This window comes from Lactuca serriola, chromosome 2, assembly GCF_051521515.1.
Source record: "Lactuca serriola cultivar US96UC23 chromosome 2, Lser_US96UC23_V15, whole genome shotgun sequence".
Classification (NCBI taxonomy): domain Eukaryota; kingdom Viridiplantae; phylum Streptophyta; class Magnoliopsida; order Asterales; family Asteraceae; genus Lactuca; species Lactuca serriola.
Window position 1 is genome coordinate 187124364 of NC_136409.1, and position 21452 is coordinate 187145815.

General features: G+C 38.6%; 1 protein-coding gene across 1 annotated transcript; it reads left to right on the forward strand.

The window, feature by feature from the left end:
* Positions 1-11199: 11199 nt before the first annotated feature.
* Positions 11200-13978, forward strand: LOC145087766 (SUPPRESSOR OF GAMMA RESPONSE 1-like). The gene is made up of 6 exons (XM_079025828.1): positions 11200-11371; positions 12168-12300; positions 12378-12564; positions 12652-13142; positions 13238-13510; positions 13621-13978. Exons 1-6 carry the CDS (start codon positions 11364-11366, stop codon positions 13672-13674), a joined length of 1146 nt encoding a protein of 381 aa, XP_078881954.1. The 5' UTR covers positions 11200-11363; the 3' UTR covers positions 13675-13978.
* Positions 13979-21452: the final 7474 nt, after the last annotated feature.

Sequence of the window (21452 nt, forward strand, 5' to 3'; positions counted from 1 at the left end):
GTGGAACGGCCACGTCAAGGCACTAACCCTAGTGGTGGCGAACTCCATGGGTTGGGAAAACCTGAAACGAATGCTCCTACGAGATTAATGCTCAAGAGGCGAGATTCAGAAGCTCGAACATGAACTGTGGGGCTTTACGATGGTAGGCTCGGACATCGCATGCTATACCAACAGATTCAGTGACTTGATAATACTTTACCCAGGGATGTTGATCCTAGAAAGCCAAAATGTGGAGAGGTACATCTGGGGACTATCACCCCAACTTCGAGGGAGTGTGTTAGCCTCCTAACCCATGACATTCGACAACGCCAAGGAACTGGCTCAATCTCTCGTTGATCATGGTGTATGTCAAGGCGTCATGGCTATCGTCACTAAACCAACCAAAGGGAACAACAACAACGATAGCAATGCCAACAACAACAACAAGAAGAAATTCTGGAACAAGAGAAAGGGGCAAACTTCGCAAGAACCTTCAAAGAAACAAATGGTGGCGGTTCATGCTGCTACTGCTCCCACTACAACTCCTGCTACCCCTGCACCAACAAAACAATATGCTGGGAACCTGCCAAAGTGCAGCAAATGCAACTTCCATCACCACGGTAATTGCCACGAAATGCACTGTAAAAACTGCGACAGGAAAGGGCACACTGCCCATTTCTGTAAGGCACCGGCACGACCAATCACTCAGGTTCCTGGTACTGGGATAAGCCAGGCATGTTATGTGTGTGGAGAAACTGGGCACTTCAAGAGGGATTACCCCAAGGCAAAGAATGTTGGCGGTGTTGGGAGAGTGCTGGCGATAGGTCAAAATGAAGCAATAGCTGACCCCACGGTGGGTACGGGTACGTTTCTCCTCGACAACATTTATGCATGCATACTCTTTGACTGCGGTGCGGAGAGAAGTTTTGTGGGTCATAAATTCAAACACCTACTTAATCAAAAACCCCAACCACTTAATAAAATATTCACTGTAGAAATGGCAAACGGTAAAATGGAAAACGCAAGCGGTATGTACGTAGGGTGCACATTAAATTTAAACGAGCACTTATTTCAAATTGACCTTATGCCCATTTCGATAAGAAGTTTTGATATCATCATCGGTATGGACTGGTTAAGTCTTCACCATGCCGATATACTTTGTCACAAAAGGGCCGTTCGCCTCAATCTACCAAACGGCGAAACTCTTGTCATTTATGGTGACAAACCTAGTACAAATTTACAAATCATCTCCGGTGTTAAAGCACGAAAATATCTTCGCAAGGAATATCATGCCTTTCTAGCTCACGTAGTAGACCAGAAACAAGAACCGAAGAACATTAAAGACATTCCGGAAGTCTGCAACTTCCCAGACATCTTCCCAGAAGATCTCCCAGGAATCCCACCAGAACGCCAAGTCGAGTTCAGAATCGACTTAATCGCCGGAGCTACTCCAGTAGCAAATCCGCCTTACCGTTTAGCCCCAGGCGAGATGCAGGAACTGTCCAGTCAATTAAACGAGCTGCTGAGCAAGGGCTTCATCAGACCGAGCTTCTCACCATGGGGAGCACCGGTCCTATTTGTGAAGAAGAAGGACGGATCTTTTCGCATGTGCATTGATTACCGGGAGCTAAACAAACTCACGATCAAGAACCGATATCCCCTACCGCGCATAGACGATCTGTTCGACCAACTACAGGGAGCAAGCTACTTCTCAAAGATCGATCTAAGATCTGGTTATCACCAACTGCGAGTGCTGGAAGGAGACATCCCCAAAACGGCATTCCGAACACGCTATGGTCACTACGAGTTTGTAGTGATGCCCGTTGGATTGACAAATGCACCAGCAGTGTTCATGGACTTGATGAACCGGGTATGTCGTCCCTTCCTGGATAAGTTCGTGATCGTGTTCATAGATGATATACTCATCTAAGATCTGTACCCCTTTTTGTAATTAAAAACCCGGTACTTTGTATCTGTATCCCTTTTTGTATAAAAAACTCGGTACTTTGTATCTGTACCCCTTTTTGTATAAAAACCCGGTACTTTGTATTCGTACCCCATTTATATGAAAACCCGGTACTTTGTAATGTACCCCATTTATATGAAAATCCGGTACTTTGTGATGTACCCCTATTTGTAACGTCCGCAGATCCGGGCTAGTCAAATTAGAGGCAATAAGTGTCGAAAACGACTTTTCGACAGAAGCTTATAAATAATTTGAACCAATTTGTAGTATATGTCACTAGGTTTCCGTACATATAAATAACGCCCAAATCTGACTTCGTATGAAGAAGTTATGATTTTTCAAAGTTTCGGATTAGCAGTGTACAGCCCGAAATTCGAATATTAGATCGAGCGATTTTTAGCTGAGACGACCTGAACAAGAATCGAAGATCTCGTTAAGAGTAGCATAACGAGAAAAAGATGGGCGAAAACGGACGTTGGATGAAGAAGTTATGAGGATTTAACGGACCAATCCTGTCCCGGCCTGTTAAAAATATAACTTTAAAAATAAAGTCAAAATTAGCCGACAGAGTCTAAACGAAAGTTGTAGAGTACGTCTCCACCTACGCGTGGATATAAAGGACGTCAAAAACGGAGTTTGTATGAACGAGTTACAAATTATAATAGCATATTTACATATTAAAATAAAGTATAAATCATATATACGTACACACACACACACACACACACACACACATATATATATATATATATATATATATATATATATACATATGTATATATCATTAGAAAGGTATCGACGATGCGGTCATTATAAGACTAATGTTGAGTCCTTTCGACATTAGTTTAGTGCAAATATTGTTAAATCTATTTAAAATAGTACTATAAAGGGGTGTTTAGTTGTTTATATAACTATAAGGTCATTAAGTAATTATGGAGGGTAGTTTTTGTAAATTCAATTACTATAAATAAGAGGCTTGGGCTCTCATATTTCTTGCACCATTCTCTTGATTCAAGAGTCTTTCTCTCCTTATCCCCCGAGCATTTCGGTCCATCGTGATTCGACTTCTCTTTCTGTAGTTTTAGTATAGTAAGGTGAGCGCTGAAGCGCTGCACGAATCTTTCTTAGAAAGATTCAGCGACGAAGTTCTGCCCCTACAGAGCCCGACTCCTAGCTAAAATCCCATTGTAAGTAAGTTATGCTTACCCTATTTTAATATAGTTTATATTTAAAATTAGTATTGTTATTATAAATTTATAATAAATATTTGAGCTATTATTATGACTTATATAAGTGTCGTTATAATATCTTTTTAACTACTCGCGGTACGGGGAATCTGGTTTAAAGGGCCGCATAGGGTTGTTGGATTTCAGAAGTGCTATATGCCAAAATGGTCCTGCCCTCCGGTGTTTTATGTCTGGCCCCTGTCTGTACATAGTGGTTGGAAAGTATTGTTTAAACGCTTATATAATAATAATCATAATAAGACTAATAATTAGTCACGGTAAATATTAGACTAAAATCTAGTGGTAATAATAGTAGGTTTCGTCGAAGGAAATTATTTTAAAGTAAACGAAGCGTTGTCCGAGTACCGAGTCACCAACTTCTCAGGTGAGTGCATAGTCCCTTTCATCTTACACATAGATATGAAGTATTTTAATATAAATTACGTGTTGTGTGTGCATATTGTCTGAATACTTGCTGTCTATGCTGGGTGAAAGATTTTTATACATGTTTTAAATGATTTAAACTATATATGTATTTTATATCTACAAAATGTGTTGGGTAAAACATGGGTAGATGAAATAGTTGTTTTGTGATAACACGATGGGGGACATCAATGTTGTCAGTGATCCAGTCATCTAGTGGAGTATAGATGATGACCATGGGCGATACTAGATGGTCCGGTGGAACGCTAGTAAGCTCGTAACCTGTAGGTGTTTTTGAACTAGGTGCTCATTAGGTATTTTGAACTGAGTGTGCTCATTACGTATCTTTGAACTGAGTGTGTTCACTAGGTATTTTGAACTAAGTGTGTTCACTAGTTACTTTTGAACTAAGTGTTTACCAGATGTTTTGGACTACTTGTTCACCAGTTGTAATCTATAAGCTTTGGTAACGATGGACTTCGTGCCGATTCCTTAGGATAATCCTTAGGTGGTTGCTTGTGTCATAATACAAAGAAAAGTCAACACTCAACCCTTGTACTTCACCCACTCTTCTTGGATAAGGTTTTATCCCCAAAAATGTGATTAATCATTAATTAAGGGTCCTTATATGTTAAAATAAAGTTTTGGGTGAAAATCCCACGTTAAAACAATTAAAAATGAAGCCAAAATGAAATCGTAGTCGAAAATTGGGAAGAAAAAGGCTAACAGCGAGGCTTCTCGGAAGGGGGCCGAAGGTTCGGTCCCTTCTGGTGTTGGGTCCGAAGCGAGGCGAGACGGTAGGGAATGAAGGGTAGGTTCGGTCCGAAGTCATCAGGAGCGAAATAGACCGAATGAACAGTAGCTTCGGGTTCGGTTCAGCAGCCTTCGGGTTCGGTCCCTAAGAGGACTTTCGGCCCTAAGAGGGGTTTCAGCTCCTTAAGAGGGGTTTCGGGTCCTTAAGCCTATTTTACTCATTTTTACCCTGTTTCAAGCCGTTTTTGACCCGGTTAAGGGTCGGAATGACCCGAATTACTTCAAAAAGTTACGGGAACTTTTGAGAGAGATTTCACATTCTTGGAGAGATTTCTCATAGAAAGAGAGATTTGGGAGAGATTTCACATTCTTGGAGAGATTTCTCATACAAAGAGAGATTTGGGAGAGATTTCACATTCTTAGAGAGATTTGGGAGAGATTTGACATACGTGGGGAGATTTGGGAGAGATTCTCGATAAAGAGAGATAGAGTGAAAACGATTAAGAGAGGTTTTATTTGTGACCTTTTTGAGTGTTCGGCTTCGCAAAGCAAGGTCCGTAAACCCCGTTAAGCCTTGTTTAAGGATCTTACACACTCCCGATGAGTATGCAACATTGTTTTATCGGTTTGGCTCGCCACGTACCACAGTTTTAGGTTAAGGAGATCTAGATGTACGCACTTTTCGATTTATGATCTCCAATTAGAATAGCGAGTTGTTTAGTAATTACATAACGTAAGCCCTAGTACACAAGGGTTAGTTGAGTTGACCGGTTTGACTTGTTGACTTTATTTGACTTTGAATTGACCAGAATTTGACGGTTGTCACAATATAGTCGAGACTTAGCCCATCCGCTACGCCGTGGGGACCTTGACCACGCAGTGGACACTGGGCTTCCAAACAACTTAATGGATTAAGTTGATTTCCTTGATCTTAAGAGCTCTCTAGCCCAAATATGGTCTATTCTAAGGTCCAAGTGGATAAAGTTTCTATGCTTACCCCTTTAGACTCTCTAAGGGATATAGATCCCCATATATAAACCTAAAAGGGGGAGAACAAAGCTTGGATTGACCCATTAAGCACTTTCTCTTTAAGACAACTAGATCCCCATTTCTAGAACACTTCTAGCATGAAATAACAACCTAAAAATTCTTACTTTCTAGACATGCATGTCTAATGCATGTCTTGGACTCTATTAGCTCAAAATGAGGGTTTTTGGCCAAATATTCCATGAATGATGGTAAAACTCAATGCTATTCCATATCCAAATCATCTAAGGTTCAAAATGACCTGGAGATTCACAAATTTGCAAACTTTATGAGATTTCATCACCCAATAATCAAGGACATGAGATTAAGGCATAGAAACCTAGATCAATGCACTTTAAACGAAAAAAAATCTTGGAACATAGGGACTTACAAGAGTCTAGAAGATGCACAAGAAGATGGTGAGAAGAGTTACTTGCTGAATCCGGGCCTATATGTAACCTCCTGTTTTCTTAAATCCCAAAAATCAATATAAAAGGCTTAGAAAGCAAAAATGGAGGTTATGGTTTGCTTGGAGGCAGAGAGAGTGTGATGGAGGCTGAGGGTGAGCAACCCTAGCCCTCACATTCCCTTAAATATGACGTAAACCCCCAAAATTAGGTTTACTCATTAAACAGCTGCTACGCCATGGCCATAAGCTACCACGTTGTGGCGGCCATTTAAAACCCGCGATACAACGACCATTGCCACGTCACGGAATTCCTTCACCACGATGTGGCACTTCCCAAAATTAAAAAATATAATAAATTATAATACCTCTAAGAATCTGAATGTTACAAATACCTAATGCTCCGTGTTATATATACACTAAATTAGGATAGTTTTGCCTAAACAAAGTTGGTATTGGATAATGATTATAAGCATGGTAGTCTTGCCTAGTGACAAGATAAGACTTATAAAGGATGTTTAATTCAAATTAAGTTAAAAGAGTGCCTAGCTATATCATGTACTATAAAGATATTACATAGGCAGGAAATTAGTATTGATTTCAAGGATGGGAATCTTGTTATACACCTAAAATGGATGCTTAGTTCAATTAAGTTTGGTGGGTAATATCATATTAAGGGTATGTGTGCAACGTCCCGAATTTCAAAGGCAAATTTTTTATTTTTACTTATTAGGAATATAAGTCTTACAAAACATTACAATTTATTATTATATAAAACAATATCTTAGCAGAAGTCTATAAAACTTATTGATGCTTCGATGCTGATACAGCTATGCGTGAGCCTTTCCAAGGTCCGATGAACAACCTGTAAAATAGTTATCAACAACTGTAAGCTGAGGCTTAGTGAATTCCCTCAAAATATTCCATACCACAATACATATACAATGCATACACATAATGGCCTTCAACATATAGTTGGTCCGCCCTATCTTTGCCTACAACATATAGCCATACCGCACCTTGGCCTTTAGCATAAAGCTAGTCCGCCCGAGTCTATTGGCCTTCAGCTCGAGGCTGGTCCGCCCTCAACACCATATATAATAACATACACATATAACAACAATCCACATAATATGCAACTAACTATCCTAGCCTAACTGCCTAAGTACATACTACATGGTAGCTATATCCTAACATATAGATGATACATACTAGAGTATATAATATAATGAGAAGAACTTACCTTGACAAATTCTCAAAGGATTAACAGTCAACCATGCAGTTTGGCTAACGACCAACAGTTTAACGAGGATTAACATATATTGCTATAATTTATTAGTTTGATGGGAATATGTAATGTAGGTTTGACCTAATACTAATCCCAATGAATACCGATAATTCTATCAGATAAGGATCGACTGGGCCGAACAATTGGGAGGCAAGATAGTTTCGGCATATAGCTTTTCTAAAATCCAACAACCAAGCCAACGTAACCATTCTAGATACCTCTCCCGTAAGTAGACCAATCAATATTATAATTGAATTACTGATAAATTTGTATGTGTGTGTGTGTGTATATATATATATATATATATATATATATATATATATATTCATAATAACGACAACAAACATAAATATAGTTATACTTAGGATAGAAAGTGTAGCTTACCTAAAGAGTGTTTTAGTCAAAATTGCAAAAGTGGTCCCTGTGGTATACATTTTTTCCGGGTTTTAGTCCAAACATCGGCTTTTTTGGTTTCGTTGTCATTTTGAGCTAGTTTGTTTGTGGTTTTGGTCCCTCGTAAAACTAAAAAGACTAAGATGCCCTTATAATATACCTTTTATATTTTTTCTATGTAATTTAATGTTTTATTTATAATAAACATGACCCCCTCTCTCTCTCTCTCTCTCTCTCTCTCCCCCTCCCTCCTTCATGCAACCTTAAAACCTACTAAGACATCCAATAAATATATTTATGGAATAATGGGAACACACACACATATACACACCTGCAAATCGACGATGAAAACATAAAGACACAATCCATAATCGAGTTGCAAGTGTATGTGTGTGTGTGTTCTTCTCTTTTATCCATGTGGAAGATCTTGAAATTGACAATTAACAACCCTTACAGGGTTGCAACGGTGGTTAATGGAGCTATAGGGTGGCAATGGTGTTGCACGTCTGGGGCAACAAAGAAACAAGTAAGAGGGTGGTATTCCGGGGTGAGTTTGATGATGATGATGATAATAACAGAGGTTCAACAACCATCGGTGATGGGAAAGAACCAACCACCAATGTTTGCCTCCATGGAGGAGCACTCATTGTTCTCAGATTACTTTTATTACTACATCTACATGCTTGCAGATTCTTATGAGTTCACGAAGGATTTTGGCGAGGCTGTTGCCATTGATTCCAGTGAGTCCGAGGATTACGAAAACACTCTAGTATTTGGGCCTCATCGAGCTTTTTTTGTGTAAGGTAATCGATTATTTAATTTAGTAATTGCTCAGGTCAACCACCAAATCATCTTGTATATAGCAAATGGATGCTCTTCCCACTATATCTACCGATAGCAGAGAAAAACTCCTCAGGATGACTCCGATTTACAGGATGAATCGATCGATGAATAAGGATATCTTCAGAAGGGGAATGAAACCAGAGGGGAAGAAGATGAGGGAGAGGTGAGTAGTTAGGTTTGTCGAGATCGAGAGAGAGAGAGAGAGAGTGAGAGAGAGAAAGAAGAGTCCCATATTTATTTATTAATAAAACATTTAATTAAATAGAAAAAATATAAAAAATAGTACCTGGAGGGCATTTCAGTCTTTTCAATTTTCGAAGGACGAAAACCACAAACAAATTAACTCAAAAAGATCACCAATCTAAAAAAATCGAGGTTTGAACCAAAATTCGGAAAAAATGCATACCAAAGGGATTTTTTTTTTTTTTTTACTTTTGTATTTTTATTATTCCAAGACAATCATCTGTACTCAAAAATTTTTAATGTATTGAGAGTTTCGACAATAAAATATATTATGACTTTTAAAGTGTAGTTTTATTTTCGGTTATGAAAAATAAGGGATGTTACAATCTTTACTGTGTTGTGTTTGATTTTTGGTATGTGTGTATAATTTTTTAGTGTGTATTTTTGTAAAGTGCACGTATGATTTGAGTTGCATCTGAATATAAAAGGGTTAGGAAGAATACTATAGATATAAAAATGAGGTAGGGTTAACAATAATGGTGCCTATTTTTATATAATTTTATGCATTTTGGATGAGAAAAATGGATGGATCATCCTATTTTATTTCTAGGTAATATATAATAATGATTCCAAGATTTGTATGAACCAAATGTATAAAAAATTTCTTGTTTTGAATTTGTGGTGTAGGTTAAATTTAAAGATTATAGAAGTGGAGGTACCAATACTGTCATATTGGTTAAGTTAAGGGAGCTATGTATTGTGGCAATGTCCAAGGCTTCCATGTACATTTCTTGGGGAAGAAGTAGACTTTCTCGGTCCCACAAAAATTAAAACACATTTCCTATTTTCTCCCATCAAAATTTTGGGCTTTGTGTTCGACAAAAATTAGGTTCGGATTTAGGTTTGGTAAAAGGTCCGTTACTTGTCCAATGTTTGATAGCTATAATTTAATATTAATGTTTAATATAAATTATGGACTTTTGATTATGTTGAAAAAATGAAAGTAAAAAGATTATCTAAAATTGTCACACAACTTTCCCGATTCGTCTAACATTTTTTTTATATAAAGTCCATTAAAATATAAAAGTTTTACTTATACCTAACATATATTTTAATAAGTTGCCTAACAATTCAGTGGTTGAGCAGATAATCGATTGAGAAGATAAAATTTTCTAATTGATAACTTTATGTTTAAAAAAAAATTAAGATCTTAATTAGATACATAAATAAAAGGAATGTTAAAAGTAAGGGTAAATGGCATAAAAAATACTATTTTTACACAGAAATTCGATTTTGACACCGTGTTATTTTTTATGTCAATTTTGACACCGTGTTTTCCAATTCGTTACAATTCTGACCACTTGACCGGTTAACCAGGTTACATGCTGACGTGGCATGATGACGTGTCAGTTTTAATGACGTGGCATACTGACATGATATGCTGACGTGTCAAAATTGATTTTTTTTCCACAAAAAACACTAAGTTTTCACTTTTTTTCGATTTTAACACTAAGTTTAATTTTTTATTTCAATTTTGACACTATGTTTTTTTTGTTCCAATCGAACATCATTTATCAATTTTTGTTCAATTTTGTCTATTTTCCATTTGAAACCGTATAAATATATTTTTTTATTACATTTTAAACCGTATAAACATATTTTTTTCGTTTAAAAACCACATTTTTATTTAAATACAAGGTGTTTTTTTTCTTACATTCAAAGCATTAGTTATATCATGAGAATCAAACTAACCATAAGCTTCTTCTAATAAGATGTAAAAATTTGATGGGTTGCAAACTTGATATCCAAATTTTGATAAACTACACGCCTATAAACCTTCAAACATATTTTAAAGTTGCATATTAATATAAAATATAATTTTTATATAGCTAATACATATTTATACATAAAAATATGGTTTGAGTGTAAAAAAAAATGTATTTATACAAAACTATGGTTTTTAAATGAAAAAAAAACATATTTATACGGTTTAAATGTATTAAAAAAATATTTATACGGTTTCAAATAGAAAATTGTCAACATTGAACAAAATTGGAAAAAATGATATTCGATTTGGAACAAAAAAACATAGTGTCAAAGTTGAAAGAAAAAATTAAACGTAGTGTCAAAATCGAAAAAAAATGAAAACTTAGTGTTTTTTGTGAGAAAAAAATTCAATTTTGACACGTCAGCATATCATGTCAGCATGCTACGTCATCAAAACTGACACGTCATCATGCCACGTCAGCATGCAACCTGGTTAACCGGTCAAGTGGTCAGAATTGTAACAAATTGGAAAACACAGTGTCAAAATTGACACAAAAAAAAACACAGTGTCAAAATCGAATTTCTGTGTAAAAAGAGTGTTTTTTGTGTCATTTACCCTAAAAGTAAACAAGGTTACTAGTTTTTTTATTATTAAACATTCATATAATTAGTATACTGTGAGATATTGAGTCCAAATTTTGATTATTATTAAGTGTTAGTATTAATATTTATATTAATAAAAAGATTAAAATATAAGAAAAATTATTTACATATATTGTATGAAAAGAAAAATAAAATAAAACTGTAGATAATATATACTTGCCATTGTAAAAAACAGAGAGGTGCACCCGAGTCTGAGGCTCGGAAGACAGACCTCAGTAACGGATCCACTCTGCAATTTCCCGCTCGTATGTGTCTTTATCCACTCTCACGCGCATAACACAAACAAACGCACACTCTCTCTCCTCCACTACTTAACTTGGTTCAGTAGAGAAAGAAGGGGGAAATTGCGGTATATTTTCCACCTACATCAAGACTCCGGCGTCTTCATCTCTCAATCCTAGCTCCATTTGATGTTGAACAATCTTGTCTCGATTTTACCTTCCAAGAATGGCGAAGTAAGTAATTTTTTTTTGTCATTGATGATAGAAACCTTCCGATTTCCCGTTTTGGGGGGCTTTTTTATGGCCCTAAAAGACGGACTTCCGATCGTAGCTAGGATGTTTTTTCTAGGGTTTAGTCGACCGAATCTTACTCGTTTGCACCCAGCTTTGTTCTCTCAGTTTGTATCTATCTGTGTGTGATTATCTATCTTGAATACTTACTCAAGTCTCAAGCACACTGTTATCTTCTTATTTGAGTTTGCTCGTATCCAGCGTATGGAAAATAGATGTAGAATGTGTGTGTGTGTGTGTATGTTTGACTTTGGGTATCAGCTGCATCCCTACATCTATTTTTATGCGAGCATTGAGTTACTCTATTTCTAGAAAAAAAAAGGAGTACATTATGAAATCATTCGGCTCTTAAGATAAGATGCATTTATGTAACTTAAGCTTTATGCGTGAAGTGGTTTCCTTTCATGGTATGAAACAATGAGGAAACTAGGCACAAGCAATCTGTAAATAAAGGGTTTTGAACTTTTGATGCATATTTATAGATTATGATCTCTTAACTGCTCAGGAAAATGATTTCTAGGTATGGTATTTTTATGCATTCTTAATCTAATTAGCGGATACCAAGCATAAGTGAAAATGTAATATCACAGGCCCTTGTTTTATTGATAGTCTTTCATCATTACCCATTTTGCACAATCTTTAGAGATAAGATGATCACTGGTTATTGTACTATTATTCCTTTTCAACAAAAGTTAGGTTTCTTTCCCACTAATGTAATCTACCCTTTTGAATGCTGTAGAAGTTGGCTTGTTGATGGTAGAAGTATTGCAAGGAAAGTAAAAACTTCAAGTCTTCCTTTAGTCCATCAAATCAAAGACTGTGGAGCAAACAGGGAATGCCCACAATGCCATTACAAGATTGATAACAGCAATGTAAGAATGACTCCTTCCAAATTCTCATATTATAAAAACAACTGAAAACTTCACCTCATATGCATTTCAATTTGCAGGTGTCAGTTGAGTGGCCTGGGTTTCCTCTTGGTGTTAAATTTGAACCCACTGATGTTGAGCTTCTAGAACATCTTGCAGCCAAATGTGGTGTAGGAAACAAAAAGCCACACCAATTCATTGATGAATTCATCCCCACAATTGATGTGGATGAAGGAATATGCTGCAAACACCCAGAAAATCTTCCTGGTTTGTGACTAATCTTTTATCATTGACATTTGAGAAGACAAGATCATTGTTTGACTTTGACTTTGACTTTGACTTGTATTTTGATAGGTGCTACAAAAGATGGAAACTCTGTTCATTTCTTTTATAGGAACACAAATGCATATACAACAGGTCAAAGAAAACGTCGCAAGATTAGCAAAGAATCTGGTTTAACAAATGATGTTCGTTGGCATAAAACTGGCAAGACAAAAGGTGTTATACAAAATGGGGCTCAAATCGGATGCAAGAAGATTATGGTTCTTTATGGGACAGCTGGCGGGGGTTCAAAGCCTTATAAATTGAATTGGGTCATGCATCAATATCATTTAGGAACCATTGAAGATGAAAAAGAAGGACAATATGTTGTTTCCAAGATATTTTATCAGCCACAAAAACAGGAAAACCATGAAGAGTCAGATGTTTGGATGAGTTTAACAAGTCCAAGAACTCCAAATACTGGTGCCCCTGATCCACCTAGGGCTGGAAAGTCTGTTGCTTGTGATGATGTCACCACTGGTTATGTTCTTGAATCACCACCACAACCACCATTACCACCACAGGTTGATTAGTGTGTCCTTGTTTCTGGTGATTAATGTTTTTTTTTTTTTTTTTTTTTGAGATGATGCTGACTGTTTTTTATTTGATTTTGGATTAGGAATCAGAGCTGTGTGATGAGCAGAAATATCTTCCTTCATGTTCTAATGCTGAAGGTAAGGAGAATTTGGAGTTACCCATTTGGGAAGATGATTCACAAGCGGTTGATTTAGATGATTTAGATAATTTTGGTGACTCGTTGTTTTGTAAAGAGAATCTTGACATTCATGCCCTTCAATCTTGCTCTAATGTTGATACAAATGTGGGTGCAAGTTCTGGGGTTGGTGATCTTGAGAATCTTGACCTGGGTACTCCGCCAGATTTCAACCTTGCTGTAAGAGTCAACTATTTTTCTAAATGTTATGAAAAAAAACTGATTTTTGAATTATTTTTTTAGAGGAAAATCACATGTTAAGTAACTCCATTGTTGAAATGTATGTGCAGGGTTTACAGTTTTCATCACAAGACAGCATTTTTGACTGGTTAGAGCGGTTATAGAGGATGGAAATGATGTGGGTTATTGAGGAATCTCAGATTGAAAGTGATATTTATGTTACTATTTTGGTTGTTTTGTAAAAATCCTGAAAAAATATAAAGTTATGATGCTGTGGAGCTCTTTTTTTGAATTAGCTTTGTTTGTCATTTGATGCTGGTAAACAAAGAATGATGATAAGTATTGCGAGACTTCTGTTTTGCCATTTGTTATCGGTGGCTTCTAAGCTCATAATATGTATTTGTATTGTAGAGAAAGTATGTTTTTGTAACTTGCAACACTTTTGGTTTAATGGCGTTTTTTATATAATGTTTTGTTTTAGCCATTTAGGATTTAAAATTGTGTTCATGGCTTATCATTTTGGGGGTTTTTTCTTTTTGACTTAGGCTACCCGGTATGGGCACCATTTCACTAGTGAGTACCATTTAAAGTTCTAGTGGTTGTCTTGTGGAGTGAGGGGTTTTCACAACTTTCGTTGAAGGCTTCTCTCTATCTTTCTCCTTTTTCATCGCTCTTTTTCTCTTTCTCTTTTGTTCCTTAGGACACAATTTCCACAACCCTATGAAATGGTTGTGGAGTTAGATGATTATGTGGCTTGCTTTTTCATCTGTGAGGATATCGGGTAGCCTTAATGGATAGCCTTAATGAGGTTATTGAGTTAGTGTCATGTTACAACCTGACAATGCACTGCGAACACAAGGTCACACATAAAGAACCTGACAATGTCATTCCGACATATGAGCTTCTAACACTTCAAAACAATAGCCGGACACTAATGGCTAGAAACATCATTTCCGCAATCAAACAATTGAGTTCACACCCTCCATGAGCATGGATAAATAACTGATGGCTAGAAACATCATTTCCACAATCACACAAATTGAGTGCACACTCCCGATGAGCATGGATAAATAACCTAGCAAGAATTTGTCACCTTATATGAACCTCCATTAATTCATGCTAAAGATTCTCAATCAACCTCACGAAGAACACTACAACAAATCGATTGAAAATGAGCCGATTATTAAAATGCTTAAGTCCCATATATAGTTGACATACACAACCCCAAAAGGTATTACTCCTACCTTAACAACTGTAATCCATCTCGAAGTTGTTTTCTTTGCAGTCTTTTTCTCATTCCTGCTTTAGAAGAAAACCTGAACGAAACCCATACGAAAACATGCATTCCCTACTCTAAGACTGATCATCACTGCCAATTTTGACAATGGATACCCGATCCATACTGAAAGCTAACCATGCTTCCTAAACCCGATACACAACTTGAGCGACCCATCCGCCTTCCTTTACAAAATACCTGATGCTCCCAAAAGGAACTACTTGCTACAACGAGTTCCTTGCCTAACAGCTCCCCGCCGCAAAGACAACTCAAGCTTTCTTGAAGACATAAACTTGATATCTACCCAAGTAGCACCCGCGATCTGAAAATCCTTGGATTCTTCCCGACACATGAAGGAAAAATTTGACTGACACTAAAGAAACAGAACAAGAAAGCTTCGCAACCTCGAACACTCCAGCAATAGCATGCTACCTTTCCTGCAACAATAAGACTAAACCAATAATCCCACATACTCGAGTCGTAGATTCTTCTGATGTGAAATGCAGAAATCAAAAGTTGAACTGTTCCAAGAACATCTAATCAAAATACTCGGTTCTACCCCACTTAGGGTTCAAACTACTAGCGAGTGTCATCTACAAATCAGTCAATATCAAACTACTAGCGATTGTCATCCACAAATCAATAAGAGCCTCGAAACTGACCAACTAATATAAATCAACATTGATTTCAAGAGTGCCCAAAAGGATAAACATTCTGACAATATCATAGCTAACCCCAAGGAAACTCTCAATCTTAGATGGAGACCTTAAAACTCTCACTGCACCGCTACCTCGATCTTGATCGGGCCAACCAAGATACCATTTTGGTTAACGAGGTATCCAAGAACTGAACTTTGCGCATCCGAATAATTTGCATACAATCTCTATTTCCTTACATCTTCAAGGACCTCTTGCTGATGCTCTAGCTATAACTCGTAACAGACCCGACAAACACTAATTCTATAGCTAACAACCGATGGTTAAACCACACGACTTTCCTATGAGTTCTCATTAAGAAACTCCTTACATGAACCAACAAAATACCAAAGACATCATTCACATAATTGAAACATACCGACGATAACGACGATTGTTGGTACCTAAATTACCCCTCCTACTTACTTGGGACAATCAACTTGAACATGACCTATCTGATTTCAAAGAAAACAGACCCTTATTCCCTCAATTTCCAGTCCTGATTGAAATGACTCTCATGCTCACACCTAAATTACCTCGATGCAACCGCAAATATTTGGATCGTTCAATCAAATATGCATCTGCTTTCTCGTACCCTGTGGTTTCCAACCCAAATTCTAAATTCATATGTTCGATCCTCATCGGAGACACCCGCTTATCTTCAAAACTTGGTCGAAGACTCGACTTGCGACATGGTATTCACTCTTACCACTAAACCAACAAAACAGTAATATCACTAACACCCATTACATAAGACGAAAAACCCTTCACAACAAGTCGAACCCTACCTCCTAACATAGAAACTGGTGCATAAAACATCTTCCCTTTAATCTATCTAATGACTATTGAAAGTCCGATCTCTCTTCTCCTCAAACACGTGAGCCAAAGATATAAAATCGTCACAACCAACGATAACTCAAGTCATCAGCTGACTAGCGTTGACAATGTAACATCCCAAAAATCATAGGATAAAAATTTCATTTTTAATCTAATCAAAACACTCAACTATCCTTTATTTATACATTTAGAAGTATTTCAAAACATAACAATTATCAGAGTACATTCCCAAAATCACGAGTTTGCGGAAAACACGGGTGTATGCGTTGCGATTAAGTCGGACCCTTCCATTTCGAACCAGAAGTACCTGAAACTATAAACCACAAACTGTAAGCACAAAACTTAGTGAGTTCCCCAAATACCACATACCATACATAACATACGAACCATACATAACACATACAATAGGAGGTGCTATGTACCAACATAGTCTTGCCATTGTGCCACGAGTCGTATCATGGTCTTTCTTTGTCAAGCCGGGGACCAAAACCCTGGGTCTTATAGAAAAGTGTTAGGACAAAGACAACTAGCATATTCTACGACTACTTATCTACTTAACTGCCAAAGTCCAAACTCTGGTCTCGCATACAGATCTGCCAGCAGCCGCCTCCTAGTCTTTCATACACATGCCAAGGGCCACCCCCTGGTCTTCATACAATACATAAGCCAAATGGACTGGCATTGGTGCCTTCGAACCATACTACAGTGAAGAGACTCACCTCGACAGCTGAACCCACAAATAAATCTCTAACTGCAGATCCGTTAGAATCCCCATGCTATCAAACAAATAACACCCAATTAACAATTAGGTTCCAATCCAAATCCAACAATCCATATATATGGTAAAAATACCATTTTACCCCTCACCTAGTTTGGTCCAAGACTAAGGCCCAAACTCCCAATCAAAAGGCCCACAAACCAAATAATCATCTAAAGCCCACTTATGGCCCAATTTTCCAAATTGGGCCCAAACCCTTACATGGGTCTTACACTAAATCCCATTAACTTTTCCCTAATCTAAAACACTTATTCTCAGATGGCCCAAAAATGCCCCAAGCAACCAAGCCCAAAAGATAACCCAAACACAAAATGACACCATAAGGCCCAAATATCCAAATTGGGCCTAAATCCATCATGGGCCTAACCGGAGAAGGCCCAATATCCAAAAAGGCTCAAAATAACCAATGTTCAACCTTAGTCAAACTTCTGGTTAACGATCTATGTACAACAAGTCAACAAAACAAGAAAAGTCCAACATGTCAAGTACGCCCTTTGTACTCAACTGGTAGGCCCCGCGTACTCAGCTGGTACGCCCAGCATACACCCTTTGGGGCCAGTACGCACAGCGTACCAGATGGGTATGCCCAACGTACGCCCTTGAATCCCATTCTTCTCCATTAAGCACTTAACCACTTAAGTCCTTGCTCCAAACTTTCAGATCTAATTCCTATGGATGACTTATTACGTAAAGTTGGCAACTTTACTTGCATGCACGACTTAATGGGGCTCTAGAGCTCAAAAGAGGTTAATGAAGGGTCTTAATACATGCATAAGTCCAAATAAACCATAAAGATCACATTTTTATGCTTTTAGGACACCTAAAACGTCCAGATCTACAAGATTAAGCCTCTGAAACGACCTTAGCTCACAAGGGTCACCAAAAGAGGCTAAAATGACCATAAACAACCGAAAGGAAGATCCAACCAAAAGAGATGAAAAGATCAAAGCTTTTTACCTTTAGTTAGTTACAAAATATGAGAAACCCCTGGATCTACAAGCTCCCCTCCAAGTGATGATTTTTCAACAAACTCCAAACTCTTCAAAGTGCACAAAATACTCCAAGATTCTTCACAATGGCTTAAAAGCTCCAAGATAAAGGCTAAGGGTCGAAAATAAGGTTTATGAGGCTTAGAGGCTGATAAAAGACAAGGTTCATGAAGGAAATGAGGTTTAAATAGGGCCAAGAACCAAAAATTAGGGTTTCATGGCTGAAAGGAGTACGCCCCGCATACCCCTTAGTAGGCTCGACGTACTTATCGACCAGCCGCGACCAACTTACTCGGTACGCCCCGCATACACATCTAGTACGCCCCGCGTGCTAGATGGCCTTCCAAAACTCTAAAACTTCATTTGGCCTTAACTCCTTCGTCCTACGTCCGTTTCCAACAAACTTTACATCCACGGAAAGGTGACGAGAAGCCCTACTGTAACAACTTGAGTTCAGAGGTGCAAGTTCAGGGTTCTTGGTGTAAATAAGGATGGTCGACTCGGAGAGTCGATGGATAGAATCGGCGAGTCGAGTTGCGGTTCTGGTCAAGTGTTAAGTGACCAACTCGGCGAGTCGGCGGCTGGGCTCTGCGAGTTGGTGCTGAAAGGAGAAAACCCTAATCCAGGGTTTGTGCCCTATATAAAGCACATTATAGCCACCCTTAGCCTCTTTGCTACCCATTTGAGATCCAAAAACCCTCATCTCGTGTGTGACCCCATTGTTGAGAAGATTGAAGCCTTGAAGAAGGAATTGGTGAAGAGAAAGTTGGAGGAAGTTGAGGATAGCATCAAGAGAGCTTGTGGATCTGAAGTCTACATCAGTTTAGACTCATCTCTAAGGTAAGAGGATTTTACCTTAAGCTATTTCCTTGTTATTTCATCCATGGTGTATGATTTGGGGTTCTTTAGCATGGTTGGGATCTATTTCGGGTATAGAGACTAGATCTGAGGTTGCAACTTCAGATCTAGGTTGGTTTGGAGCCATGTGATCAAAAAGTGATAGCTTTGGGGCGTGATTGAGAGTGTCCTTGCCTTAAACCTTCATTTTTTAGCTTGTTGGAGCTTGTTGAGCCTTGCATGCACGTAAAGTTGGAAACTTTACGTGTGAATCTGGCCCTAGGAGTCCAGATCTATGTATTGGAAGCATTGGGATGGCCTGACATCGTCTGGATGAAGATGTCACGTCTGGACTCGGCGAGTCATATTGGTGCACTCGACGAGTTGTATGAATATGTGCACGGACTCGACAAGTTGGAAGAACAACTCGGCGAGTATGTTGAAGATTGCCTGGGACTCGGCGAGTCTATGCTTGGACCCAGCGAGTCTGGTCGGGGAACCCTAGCCTTTTCTGGTTGATCCGAGAATCAGTGAGTCGAGGGATGACTCAGTGAGTTGAGCAGGATGGGAATCGATGATCGTTGGACTCGACGAGCCTTGGGGTGACTCAGCGAGTTGAGTCGTGTTCTAAGAGTTTTCAGAGCATAGGGACTCGACGAGTCAGCAGGTTGACTCGGCGAGTAGAGTCAGTCAAGAAGTTTGACTTTGACTGAGGACTTTGACTTTGACCAAGAGTTGACCAGTTGACTTCCAGGGGTATTTTGGTAATTATTGGTATTTATTGAGTTCAGACTTTTGGTATTGACCAGTGGCGGACTTCGTGTCGGAGGTTGGAGCAGCGTGATCTTATCTTTTCAGTCGGCAGTTGCAGGTGAGTTATCCTCACTATATCAACAGGGTCTAAGGCACCAAAGTCGGCCCTTTATCGGATGGAAATCCAGGTAGTTGTTATGTTATTGCTTTGCTATATGTTTGCATCCTGGTAGTTAGGATGGTATATGTTAGAGACCTGGTTAAGGTCGGAATCCTGGAATATAGGATGATGCTATGTTAGTGACCGGTTAGGTCGGTATCCTGGTTAGAGTATGCTATGTATGTGATCTGCTAGATCGGTTGATTGGTGATTAATTGTTATATGATTGTATGTTTATGTGCACATGGTTGGTTGACTGGGGTTTGGTTGAGGTGGGTCCTGCTTTGTGCTGTAGGCCAACATACCCAGGGCGGACCGAATATTCCGAAGGCCTAACGAGCGGTCCGGATAGGCTGTAACCCCGACGAGGGCGGACCAGACGTGCCGAGGTTCGGAGAGTGGACCAGGCCGACTGAAGGCCAGGTGCGGGCGGACCAGTCATACTGTAGACTCAGAGAGTGGACTAGGTGGGTTGAAGGCCCGGTGCGGGCGGACCAACCACACTGCAGACTCGATGTATATGGCTAGACTCGGAGGGTGGACCAGGTGGACTGAAGGCCCGGTGGGGCGGACCAGTCACACAGTAGACCCGAAGTGCATGGCTGTTCTTTTCTGTTATGATATGACATGTTATGTGTATGGTATATGTGGTTGGTATTTTGGGGGTATCTCACTAAGCTTTCGGGCTTACAGTTGTGGTTTAACGTTTCAGGTACTTCAGGAGACCGTGGTAAGGCAAAGGCGTGATCGTACCGCTCCTCATGTTTATGTTTTATGATATGGTTCTAGGAATACTCTGATAATAAGTGTATTGAAAACCTTTTTGTAATAACTTAATGAAATTGGGTTGTTTTTGAAAAGTTTAAATAGGTTGAAATTCTTAGAGCGTTACACCTACGCTTCTATCAACTCACCCTCGCCTTAAAACTTCCCAAAAAGGAACCCAAAATTCATAAAGACTCGAACTAACAAATTATGATTATACCCTTGGGCTCTGAAACATCATCGAACACTCGGATCACTTAAAATATAACACCCACATCCAAAAAGGGCCAAATCCTTTCTTCCCCAAGGCCCTAAGCCTTATGATAACCGATGATCGGCTACAACCCCGAATAATGAAGCAATTCGAAACCGAGTGTTACAGACAAGGACAACAATCTCTATGACAACCGTCACTAACGCTTCTTTCTTGAGTCCTGTAACTCAATATGATAATACTACGGATAACACCCTCAAGACTTCAGAATCAACCAACTCGTGAAAATTTGCAACACTTAGACTCAAACCATTATGGACACTAGGGCCGAACTATAACCACGATCATCCTCATCTTGCTTAACCAAAACCACATTATTTACTTTCAACTAGCTCCTTAGTAACCCTTCAAATCTTCATGATCCCTATACGGATCTTGTGATTTCAGTAGTACGAGCCCATACTACCTTCCACACCTACTCGTACTCGTCCCAAGAGTTATCTCAAGGTTTCCAAGTCACTATACACTACCACTACTAAACGTTCTAATCAAATGCACACATGTTCAACGAACACACACACACACAAACACACATACCACTAATCTTCCTAGATTCTCCTTCTAGGATTCCTCTTACA